General features: G+C 41.2%; 1 protein-coding gene across 2 annotated transcripts in view; it reads left to right on the top strand.

The window, feature by feature from the left end:
* Positions 1–11405, top strand: part of STK38 (serine/threonine kinase 38) — a 54650-nt gene that overhangs the window by 23954 nt on the left and 19291 nt on the right. For both annotated transcript variants that reach the window (XM_008062991.2, XM_008062992.2), the window contains exons 5-7: positions 1268–1351; positions 5680–5803; positions 8665–8819. In XM_008062991.2, the coding sequence (XP_008061182.1) occupies positions 1268–1351; positions 5680–5803; positions 8665–8819 (363 nt within the window). The remainder of the gene's footprint in view (positions 1–1267; positions 1352–5679; positions 5804–8664; positions 8820–11405) is intronic.

Consider the following 11405-nt stretch of genomic DNA (forward strand, 5'->3'; position numbering starts at 1 on the left):
CAGGCACCACTCACCTCAGCCTCCCAAAGGTGCGGGATTACAGGCTGAGCCACTGAGCCCGGCGGACCTGCTCTATTTCTAACTTGTCCCAGTGTCACCCTTCTTTAGGCAAACTGGTTGTTCCCATGTGCTTGAGAAGTCACCATATTGATGCAGAACTTTGTGCACACACCTGATTGGCATAACGCACTACAGACCCAGAGCTCCTGGGCTCAAGCCTCCTTAGTAACTGGGACTACATGTGCATGCCACCATGTACCCTGTTACTTTTGTTTTAAATGTTGTTGTAATCATTTACTTAGGTTTTCTGAGCTGTCTGGATGGCATTTGCCAATAGTTTAATGAGCCCTTAAGTTTGAAACTGAAGATTTTATTTTATTTTATTAATTTTTTTATCTTAATTTTTATTTTTGAGTTGGAGTCTCACTCTGTCACCCAGACTGGAGTGCAGTGGCCGCTCCCAGCCAACGCAGCCTTGACCTGCTGGGCTCTGGCGATCCTGCTACCTCAGTCTTCTGAGTAGCCGGAATTACAGGCATGCGCTACCATGCCCGGCTGATTTTTTGATTTATTGTAGAGATGAGGTCTCGCCAAGTTGCCCAGGCGGGTCTCGAACCCACGGGCTCAGGCAGTCCACTCATCTCAGCCTCCCAAAGGCGCAGGATTACAGGCTGAGCCACCGAGCCCGGCTGAAACTGAAGATTTTAAATTAGATTTTTTTTTTTGAGCTGCAGTCTCACTCTGTCGCCCAGGCTGTAGTGCAGTGGCACACTCACAGTCACTGCAGCCTCGACCCAATGGGCTCAGGGGATTCTTCTGCCTCAGCCTACTAAGTAGCTGGAATTACAGGCTTGTGCCACCGTGCCTGGCTAATTTTTTTTGATTTATTGTAGAGATGAGGTCTTGCCAAATTGCCCAGATTGGTCTCGAACCTGTGTACTCAGTCAATCCTCTCACCTGGGCCTCCCAAAGTGCTAGGATTATAGGTGTGAGCCACCTCGCCTGACCCCGATTTGTTTGTTAAATCAGGGAGCCATAGCTGTTCAGATGGAAAGATATTTGAAGATATTTGCAGCATTGACTTTGCTGTATGTAATGTGTTCATATTGGAACAAATGAAAAGCATTTTCCTTTGCTTTGCTACTGTTAATTACTTATGTTAAAATTGTAATGCTTTTTCAGTTTAATTATTACTTCCTATGACACTTGAAAGCATTCACTTGGTGGTGTGAATTTTTGACTTGACATTTTTTTTACAACTTTTTAGGTACGGCTTGTTCAGAAGAAAGATACCGGGCACGTGTATGCAATGAAAATACTCCGTAAAGCAGATATGCTTGAAAAAGAGCAGGTAAAACACAGTTGGAGCAGTGCTTTTTAATCAGCCTACAAATTCCTGTCTATTAAAACTACTGTTTTTACTTAATTGAAATATGTATTTTTATTTCAGTTTTCTTTAGTTCTGTGATGTATGGCTATACATGTAATACTAATTTTCCCCCTACAAAGAAGCAGTTACATATTTAAAGGTACACTTGTGCCTATAGGTTTTATGCAGCCTTTTTTTTTGAGTTGGAGTCTCACCCTATTGCCCAGACTGGAGTGCAGTGGCCGCTCCCAGCCACTGCATCCTCGACCTGCTGGGCTCTGGCGATCCTTCTGCCTCAACCTTCCAAGTAGCTGGAACTACAGGCGTGCGTTACCATGCTCGGCTAATTTTTGATTTATTGTAGAGATGAGGTCTCGCCTAGTTGCCCAGGCGGGTCTCGAACCCGCGGGATCAGGCAATCCACTCACCTCAGCCTCCCAAAGGCGTGGGATTACAGGCTGAGCCACTGAGCCCGGTTTATATGCAGTCTTTTTAAAGTTGAAAACCTACTAGAAAAGCAGCTGGTATTTGTGCCTTCCAGTTGATTATAAGACGTCTTTGTCACGAGAGCCTTTTTTTGAGGTCATACTTCATATACTAGTATGTTTCTTACCAAATGCTAAGGAATAGAAGTTGTGTGTACACCTTGGAACTAAGAACTGGGAATTAGATTCTGGAATTTACAATCTAAAAAAAAATCTTAATTTGCTTCATTTTGTATACCTAAACCAAAGTTGGGTCTTCAGAGTAGCTCATCACTGCCCAAGAAAAGACCAGTCTTAGAATTTTTGAATGGATTTGAAAAATATGATGGAAATGGCAGAATAATGCAAATTCTTTTAATGATTAAGAACACTAGCCAGACTCGGTGGCTCAGCCTGTAATCTCTCACCTTGGGAGGCTGAGGTGAGTGGAATGCCTGAGCCCATGGGTTCGAGACCCGCCTGGACAACTTGGTGAGACCTCATCTCTACAATAAATAAAAAAATTAGCCGGGTGTGGTAGCGCACGCTTGTAGTTCCAGCTACTTGGAAGGCTGAGGCGGCAGGATCGCCGGAGCCAGTAGGTCGAGGTGGCAGGATCGCCGGAGCCAGCAGGTCGAGGCTGTGGTGGCCGGGAGCGTGCCACTGCACTCCAGTTGGGCGACAGAGTGAGACTCCAACTCAAAAAAAAAAAGAACACTTTATGAAACCCAAACCCACTTTGTAAATAGGTCTATAAGGTGCATAAGTACTTCTTGCAAAATAAATAAGGTTTTAAGTAGTGTACAGTATATTAAAGAAAGCAAGAACAGGATTTCTGTGAATCTAGTTTCATTTAGCTAGTTGCTTAAGAACAGATTGCAGTGAGTGATGACTGCAAACATCCTGTGAAGAATTCAGTGTTACAGGAATGCAAAGAGAGACCCTGTGACAAGGAGCATTCTCGATAGAGAGCCCAGAAACGAGGATAGAGGCTGGTCCTACATCTGTCCTTTCTGCCTCTTTAGAGGAGGTACATAATCACTGAGTCTTCTCTGTCTTCACTTAAGTGCCACCTGAACATTTGGAAATTTTGTTTTCTCTTTAATTTTCGTTTGTTACCCAGAAGCTTTAGACTTTCAGGAATTTCAGTTGAGAGTGTCAGATACTTGGGCAGTAAATCTTCAGACATTATTGTTTATGCTCACATCAGTCTTATTTAAAATGCACAGGAGCCCTATTTATATATTACCTAAAAATTAGTGTGTGGTAGAGTGTGTTATGTGGAATGAGTTTCAGTTAGTCTTGAGAAGGAAAATACAAAGCTTCTGCATTGAGTTTACATTTCATGAGTTAGTTTTACTTTTACAAGACCTATTTTTTAAGATTTTTAACTAAGGCTTAAAACATCTCTTTATCAAATAATTAGCAGTGAGAATAAAATTATAAAGAGAAGCACATATTATGACTTTCAGAGTTAACTAATTCTACATATCATGTGCCATGGAAACAGAGGATGATCCAAACATGCTATGTAAGAACCTTTTCTCAAATATTGGTACCTTCTTCAAAATAGGTTTCTAAAATTTTTCTGAATGAAAGTAAAAAGAAAGTCTGTTAGAATTATGATTTCTGATACATTAATGTGTGCATTAAATGGTACATTAACTTAATTGTTTAGCTCACCTTAGCTGATGGGCTCAATTTCCTATGTTTGAACTCAGGATGGGCCAGTTAAGTAAGGTCTCTGGCCTTAGACTCTGCCTAGGTCAGCCATCTTGAAGAAGCATGCATCAGATTTGTGTTAGGTGAAAGTTGGAAGGATATCAGTGCAAATCCATCAACATTTTTGGGTAGGGCTGTCAGAGTTTAGATTCAGAGACTTTTTGTAGTTTTAGGTACCTTATCCAGAAGAAAATTTGTTTTTTGTTTGGTTTTACTAAACTGAACAAAAATTAAATCTGCCACTGAGTTTAGATTATTATTCTGCTCCATAGACTGGAAATTTTTGCTATTTGGAATATTTTAGAGGCTAAAGCATTGGAATTTAGGTAGTTTCTGATGCTTCCAGTGTAAAAGGCAGACCTTCGATTGTGATGCCAGTACACTGTTAATGATGGAACAAAAGTTTGGCTTTTATCTCTTCTTTCTTAGTACCTGGAACAGTAACTTGCACCCCAGCCCATTATATTTATGGAATGGGGGAAAGAGAAACTTTTTTTGTGAGCTGCACCTTTGATTCTTCCCTCCCTCATCTTATATTCCTTATATTCAGCTGACTCCAATTCTAGATTTTGAGATTTCTTACTGCTGTTTCACCCTCAGGAGAGAAGGGCAAGGAGTGTTCATGGTGACTGTAATTTTCCCTTGACAAACAGGATATGTCGCAGTCACAGTTCTGTCCTCCTGGTGAGTGACAGGTGCCTCCCTGCAGTAGTCCTTAACGGGCAGCAGGGGAGATAGGCAGGTGAAGGCTGCTTTTTGCACTATTAGTGTCTAGTAGTGACTGGGTCATAGCCATGACTGCAGGTCAGCAAAGGGCATTATTGGTCCAAAAAGCTTTGCTTCTATATTAAGGTCAAGTAAAAGCAGATGCTTTACTTGACTTCTTCATGGTTCTCTATCACATTTATTGTCCTTTTTTTCCCACCCTTATACCATAAATACAGTTGTAAAATGTAAGTTTTCTGTAAAATTGAAACTTTTAAAAAGGTTCCCAAAGAACAATTTTAATAGAGACTGAAAACTCAAATATGTAAACTCAGATGCCTCGGTTGGCATGGAAGACTGTGGCAAGATTTGTGTAACATAAGAGAGAGTGGGATCTGTGCCCAAATGTAAGGGTAATGAAGAGTGCCTGGTCTTGCTGAAGACTCTCTATTAAGACAAACAGGCACTGGGTCAAACATTGTATTAAACAGAGGGCAGCCACGGGCTAAATTTGCCAACAGAAGTGCCAGTTTGTGAACCTTGGTACATCTTTTACCTTAGGACATATTGAAAAAACGAGATTTGTAGCATATGTTAAAGCCAAAACCACTATTTAAGAATTGCACTGGGTCTTAATACATTTAGATATGATTCAAATTCAATTTGGATCTTGTGACACTTAAAAAAAAAGGAAGAGGAGTGAAATTTGATGACAATGCAGAGGTATTTTGGTTACTATACTATATTTAAAGTAAATAAGGTAAATTTGACAATAAATCATTATTTTAACATAGTAATTAATGCTAGTTCTCCCAGACTGTCTTCAACTTGATCTCCTTTGCTAGATATTTCAATAAAAGTAGAAAACTGGAAATGCTATTAATTTTGAATGTCTAATTTTTCTTAGGTGTTCTTATATTTCACTTCTGTAAGAACTGGTTGAGGACATACTGTGTGCATAGTAGCGAACTAATGCTGTGACATCATAGCATTCTAGGGTTATCAACTGGGGCTCTGTCATGGCAGATGTCATTGCATACGTGAGGGGAAGACTTATTTAGAGTTTCACCTTGGGGACATATTTTATCATAGAAGATTATTAGAACAAAAATATGTGCAAAAGAGTGTTAATTTGAACTAATTAGAGGTTCATTTTTATAGCACCGTTAAAGTTGCTGTTTGCAGTATGACCATTCATTTTGCCATTTTTAAAAGCCTTTCATCACTCAAGTTTTCATCACCAAATATCTTCAAGTCAAATGTTGTCAATTTTGAGTTAATACGTTTGCCTAACCAGAAATTAGATGTTTTGCATCCTCACAATTAAATACTCAAAACAATATTTACATTGTTTAAACAAATATACAATCTAATAAAGCAGAGCAAGGCTTGTTATTAATCAAATGCATATACCTCCAGGTTGGCCACATTCGTGCGGAGCGAGACATTCTAGTGGAGGCAGACAGTTTGTGGGTTGTGAAAATGTTCTATAGTTTTCAGGATAAGCTAAACCTCTACCTAATCATGGAGTTCCTGCCTGGAGGTAATTACTTGACGATGAAAGGTCATTTTTCCTTTTTGTTCTGTGGTTCCTTTCTCTCACATCAACAATTAACTCTTCTTCTACTTTTGACTGTGCTCACAAAGTTGCTTTCTATATCTTTTTTTAGGTCAATTAAGGAGGTCAGTAACCCGTCTTGTGCTGGGGTACCTTTCTGCAATCTTAGTGCCATAAAAGTAACCTTTTCATTCATTCTCATGATTTCAGATGGATATTGCTTTCTTTTCCTTTTCTATCTTAAACACGTGGGAATAAACTAGGGGGCTCTGCCTGTATTCCTGTCAATGTGAATCGTGTGTGATAAGTTGCCCAAGTGACAAAATTGAAGCTATAATATTCTGCTCGCTCCAACTTTCTTGTTTTTAAAAATATAACATGTGAATAAGGAGTGAATTTCTTATTACCTATATTAGTACCCAGAACCAATTTCTCATTTCTGAGATTTCAAGTTTTCTGGAACTCAGCATGTGCATCTCCTAAGACAGCTCCAAAGTAAGCCCAAAACAGAACATCCCATCTGTTCTGAGGAACATAGTCTGTTTCTCAGTGAGCAGATGAACTTTGAGCAAACTCTGGTAGAAAAGAAAGAAAACTTTTTCCTTTTTGGTTCTTAGCAAAGCAAATATAATTGTGGCATAGTATTTTGATCTTGTGACAACCCTTAGATCTAGGGTAATCGACACTTTTTTTTAAAGGTTAGAAAAGGGTAGAATGAGGAGAAATGTTTTAAAATCTTGATGCTAATTCTTAAATAGGAGTAAGAGCCAGCTTGGTCACCAGTAAAGCCTTACCTGTACCATCTTCCATAGCTTCTCATGTCTCCTGGACCATGTCCTTTGTACTCAGTAGAGCTGGCCTGCAGAGCCACAGACCATCTGGCATGAGCTCTCTGATCATCTAGGCAAGCTCGCACGGGTAAGGCCATTGGCTGTTCTCCTGGGTCATGGAGCTAAGGCCACACAGCTCCCTCAGTGGGGGAGCAGCTGAGTATACTGTCCCATCCCTAGTGTGCTTTCAGACTAAATGACGCCAGGAGTGATTAGGGAATCATAGTTGTCGAGTCTTAAGACAAAAAAAAGAGCATTTAAAAGGGTTTAATTTTTGCCAGAGGGGAATAAATATCTACTTTTCCCCGAGAACACAAAAGATAAAGTTATGAATGAAATGAAATTTTAAAAGCAGCATGATGCTGTATTTTTTTGTTTTGTTTGTTTGTTTTTTTTGAGTTGGAGTCTCACTCTGTCGCCCAGACTGGAGTGCAGTGGCTGCTCCCGGCCACCGCAGCCTCGACCTGCTGGGCTCCCGCAATCCTTCTGCCTCAGCCTTCCAAGTAACCAGAAATACAGGCATGCGCTACCACGCCCGGCTGATTTTTTTTTTTTTTTTTTATTGTAGAGATGAGGTCTCGCTGCCCAGGCAGGTCTCAAACCCGCGGGCTCAGGCAATCCACTCACCTCAGCCTCCCAAAGGCGCGGGATTACAAGCTGAGCCACCGAGCCCAGCTATGATGCTGTATTAAAATCAGAGATTTCCTTCTCTTTTCCTTGTTTTCTAACATAAGTGATTTTATGTGAGGTCTAAACTTAGTCTTTCCTGTTTCTCTTAACTTTAAACTACTTATGCATATTTTCTTTGCTTTTCTAACTGTTGAGTTAGGATCTGAATCTTTTTCTGCCATTTTATATTGCTGATATTAAGCAGAAATAATTAATTTTTGACTTTTCAGAAAATTAAAAATGTTACCTTTTAACTGCTAAAATGCTGATACTCTGTTTTAAAAGTGACATAAAAGGGTACTGGTGTACATTTAAATACCTATAATAAAACATTAGAGGAAAAGAACACTGATCTCGAAAGGTATTCAGTATATATTTCTGAATGTGTTGTTGCACATTCTAGTGTATAGCATTTTCAGTTCATTTTTAGCTTTTGTTGACTAATGCTTTGCTACTTAAGTCCCATCTGTTTTTTGGGGGTTTTTTTGAATGGAAGTCTCACTCTGTTGCCCAGGTTGGAGTGCAGTGGCACGATCACAGCTCTCCACAGCCTTGACTTCTGGGGCTGGCAATCCTTCCGCCTCAGCCTCCTGGATAACTGGGACTACAGGCATGTGTCACCACACCTGACTAATTTTTTTATTTTTTATAGAGATGAGGTCTTGCTATGTTGCCCAAGCTAGTCTCAAATGCCTGGGCTCAAGTGATCCTCCTGCCTCAACCTTCCAAAAGTGCTAAAATTACAGGCTGAGCCACCACGCCTGGTCCAAGTTCCAGTTTGTGTTCTAGTGTTTTGTGAATAAAAGCTAGAAAGCTTATTTTCAGCCTCCCAACTGTTGATATTTTAGCCTCTCTCTGTAGCAACAGTGGTACAATATTTTTATTTGGCATTTCAGCCTCTCTCTGTAGCAACAGCGGTACAGTTATGTAGAAGTGCCATTAGTTCTATATGTAAAGTTTGTAGGTATTTGTACAAAGTAAAAAGTAGAGTAGCTTCTCCCCCATTGCAAAAAAATCATCCTAAGCAAGTACTACTTTTTTTAAAATATGGGAGAAATTTCCTTTTTTCTCACAAAAGTAGAAATAGAAATCACAGCTTAGTGGTCAACATTAGCTAACTTAGGTATGAACATACTTTGCTGTCTGTGGCTGTGATTTTTACCTTTTAAGTATTAAAACCACTACTTAGCGTTTCCCTTCATATTGGCAATATGGGTCAATCTCTGGAACCCAGCAAAGGTCTGTTTAGCTGCCTTATGTTGGCAGATAGGGAAGACTTGAAAACTGGTACTTACTCATATGTTGTTTATTTGTGTGTGTGTGTGGTGGCTTTGTATCTTGTTCCAGGGGACATGATGACCTTGTTGATGAAAAAAGACACTCTTACAGAAGAGGAGACTCAGTTTTATATAGCAGAAACAGTATTAGCCATAGACTCCATTCACCAACTTGGATTCATCCACAGAGACATCAAACCAGACAACCTTCTCCTGGACAGCAAGGTATCTGTTGTGGGTAGCAACATGAACTGTGTGAATTTACTGGTTTGAACAGCCTCTACTTTAACAAACCTGCACCACCTGTGGTCATCCCAGTAGAGGAGCTGTGATCTACCTTGTGTGTGTGTGTCTCTCTCTCTCTCTTTTTTTTTTTTTTTAAGTTGGAGTCTCACTCTGTCACCCAGACTGGAGTGCAGTGGCTGCTCCCGGCCACCGCAACCTCGACCTGCTGGGCTCCGGCGATCCTTCTGCCTCAGCCTTCCAAGTAGCAGAAACTACTTGGTGCTACCACGCCCAGCTAATTTTTGATTTTACTGTAGAGATGAGGTCTCACCAAGTTGCTCAGGCGGGTCTTGAACCCGCGGGCTCAGGCAGTCTACTCACCTCAGCCTCCCAAAGTGCTGGGATTACAGCTGTGCCACCGAGCCCAGCTTCTCTTTTTTTTAAACAGGTAAATTTGCTGTCCCTTCCTTTCCCTGAAAGGCTTGACTCTATAATTTGATTGAACAGTCCTCTTAAAAATAAAGGACACTCTTGAAAATGATCAAGAACAAAATTGATTTTCTAATAAAGCCAAAGATTTCCCCTGAGCATATAATTAACTCTGCTGCTAATGCAGCACCTGTCTTGAACCCCTCAGTTGGGCAGCCCCATCAGTTAATGAGGAACCCAGCCAAGAACTAGGAGTTAAGGCAGAAACAACAACAACAACAACAAAAACTTGGATCAAAGTCCAGTTTCCAAAGGATATGCTTGCTGCTTCACAAAGAGTTCTGCTCAGCCTTTGTCATGGCCTGTTTATCTTTAGATGTGCAAATAAGCTTAGTTGCTTAGTTTCTAAATTTAGCAAATTAGAAGAGAATCCCTGTGCTGGTAACTAAATTTCTGGATAACCTTTGGCATGTCTCTTTACCATCTGGATCTCACTATTCTTATCCATAAAGTGAATATATTGATCTGGACAACTGCTAAAGTCCTTTTCAGCTCTAAAATTCAATTCTGTTATACAGAATTGCTCTCTCAATGGAATTTTTCTTTTAAGTAGAAAAGTAAATTTATTTCCTAGGTTATTTTTCTTTCTTAACTATCTTTTGATAACTTTCTTGCTGTCCCTGAAAAACCTGAAGTTTTTCTTGTCTTTCTTTGAAAACTTTTTTCTTTTTGTTTCAAGAGGGCAAGAGACTTGTTGATAATTTCTTCTGGTTAGTAGCTTTTTTCCTTCATTATAAGAATAATTCATTGAAGTACTATGGCCATACCACCCTGAATACAGCTCAATCTCGGAAGAAGTAGAGAGTAGAATAGTGGTTATCAGAGACTGAGAGAATGGGAGATGGAGAGAGGTTGATTTTTAAAAATGCATATATAGCTGGGCTCGGTGGCTCAGCCTGTAATCCCTCACTTAGGGAGGCTGAGGTGAGTGGAATGCCTGAGCCTGAGGGTTCAAGACCCGCCTGGGCAACTTGGCGAGACCTCACCTCTACAATAAATCAAAAATTAGCTGGGCGAGCTGAGCTTGGTGGCTCAGCCTGTAATCCCACGCCTTTGGGAGGCTGAGGTGAGTGGATTGCCTGAGCCGGCGGGTTTGAGACCCACCTGGGCAGGCGAGACCTCATCTCTACAATAAATCAAAAAATTAGCCGGGCGTGGTAGCGCGCGCCTGTAGTTCCAGCTACTTGGAAGACTGAGCAGAAGGATTGCTGGAGCTCAGTAGGTCGAGGCTGCGGTGGCTGGAAGCGGCCACTGCACTCCAGTCTGGCGACAGAGTGAGACTCCAACTCAAATAAAATAAATAAATAAATGAATGAATACATATACGGCCGGGCTCGGTGGCTCTGGCTGTAATCCCGTGGTTTGGGAGGCCAAGGTGAGTGGATGGCCTGAGCCCCTGGGTTCGAGACCTGCCTAGGCAACTTGGCGAGACCTCATCTCTACAATAAATTTTTAAAAAAATTAACCGAGCGTGGTAGTGTGCGCCTATAGTTCCAGCTACTTGGAAGGCTGAGGCCGAAGGACCGCCGGAGCCCAGCGGGTTGAGGCTGCAGTGGCCGGAAATGGCCACTGCACTCCAGTCTGGGTGACAGAGTGAGACTCCAACTCAAAAAAAATAAATAAATAAAGTAAAATACATATACGTAGTAAAAATTCTGAATGATACAGACAGTTATAAAGAAGAAAATTTCCCTCTCATTTCATCATTGAGAGGTATCCACTATTTTGTTATAATAGCTCTGATACCTTTCTGTTTCTATCAGTTCATATAAAGTTAAGCATTCTAAAACTAAATCGCTTGGTGTTCTGCTTAAACATTAAAACATTAATCCTGCCGGGCTCAGTGGCTCAGCCTGAAATCCCACGCCTTTGGGAGGCTGAGGTGAGTGGATTGCCTGAGCCCTGGGGTTCAAGACCCGCCTGGGCAGCAAGACCTCATCTCTACAATAAAATCAAAAAATCATCCGGGCGTGGTAGCGCATGCCTGTAATTCCGCTACTCGGAAGGCTGAGGCGGAAGGATCGCCGGAGCCCAGCAGGTTGAGGCTGTGGTGGCCAGGATCGACCACTGCACTCCAGTCTGGGTGACAGAGTGAGA

The sequence above is a fragment of the Carlito syrichta genome, unplaced genomic scaffold (assembly GCF_000164805.1).
Source record: "Carlito syrichta isolate Samal-C Ts95f unplaced genomic scaffold, Tarsius_syrichta-2.0.1 Scaffold306319, whole genome shotgun sequence".
Classification (NCBI taxonomy): Eukaryota; Metazoa; Chordata; class Mammalia; order Primates; family Tarsiidae; genus Carlito; species Carlito syrichta.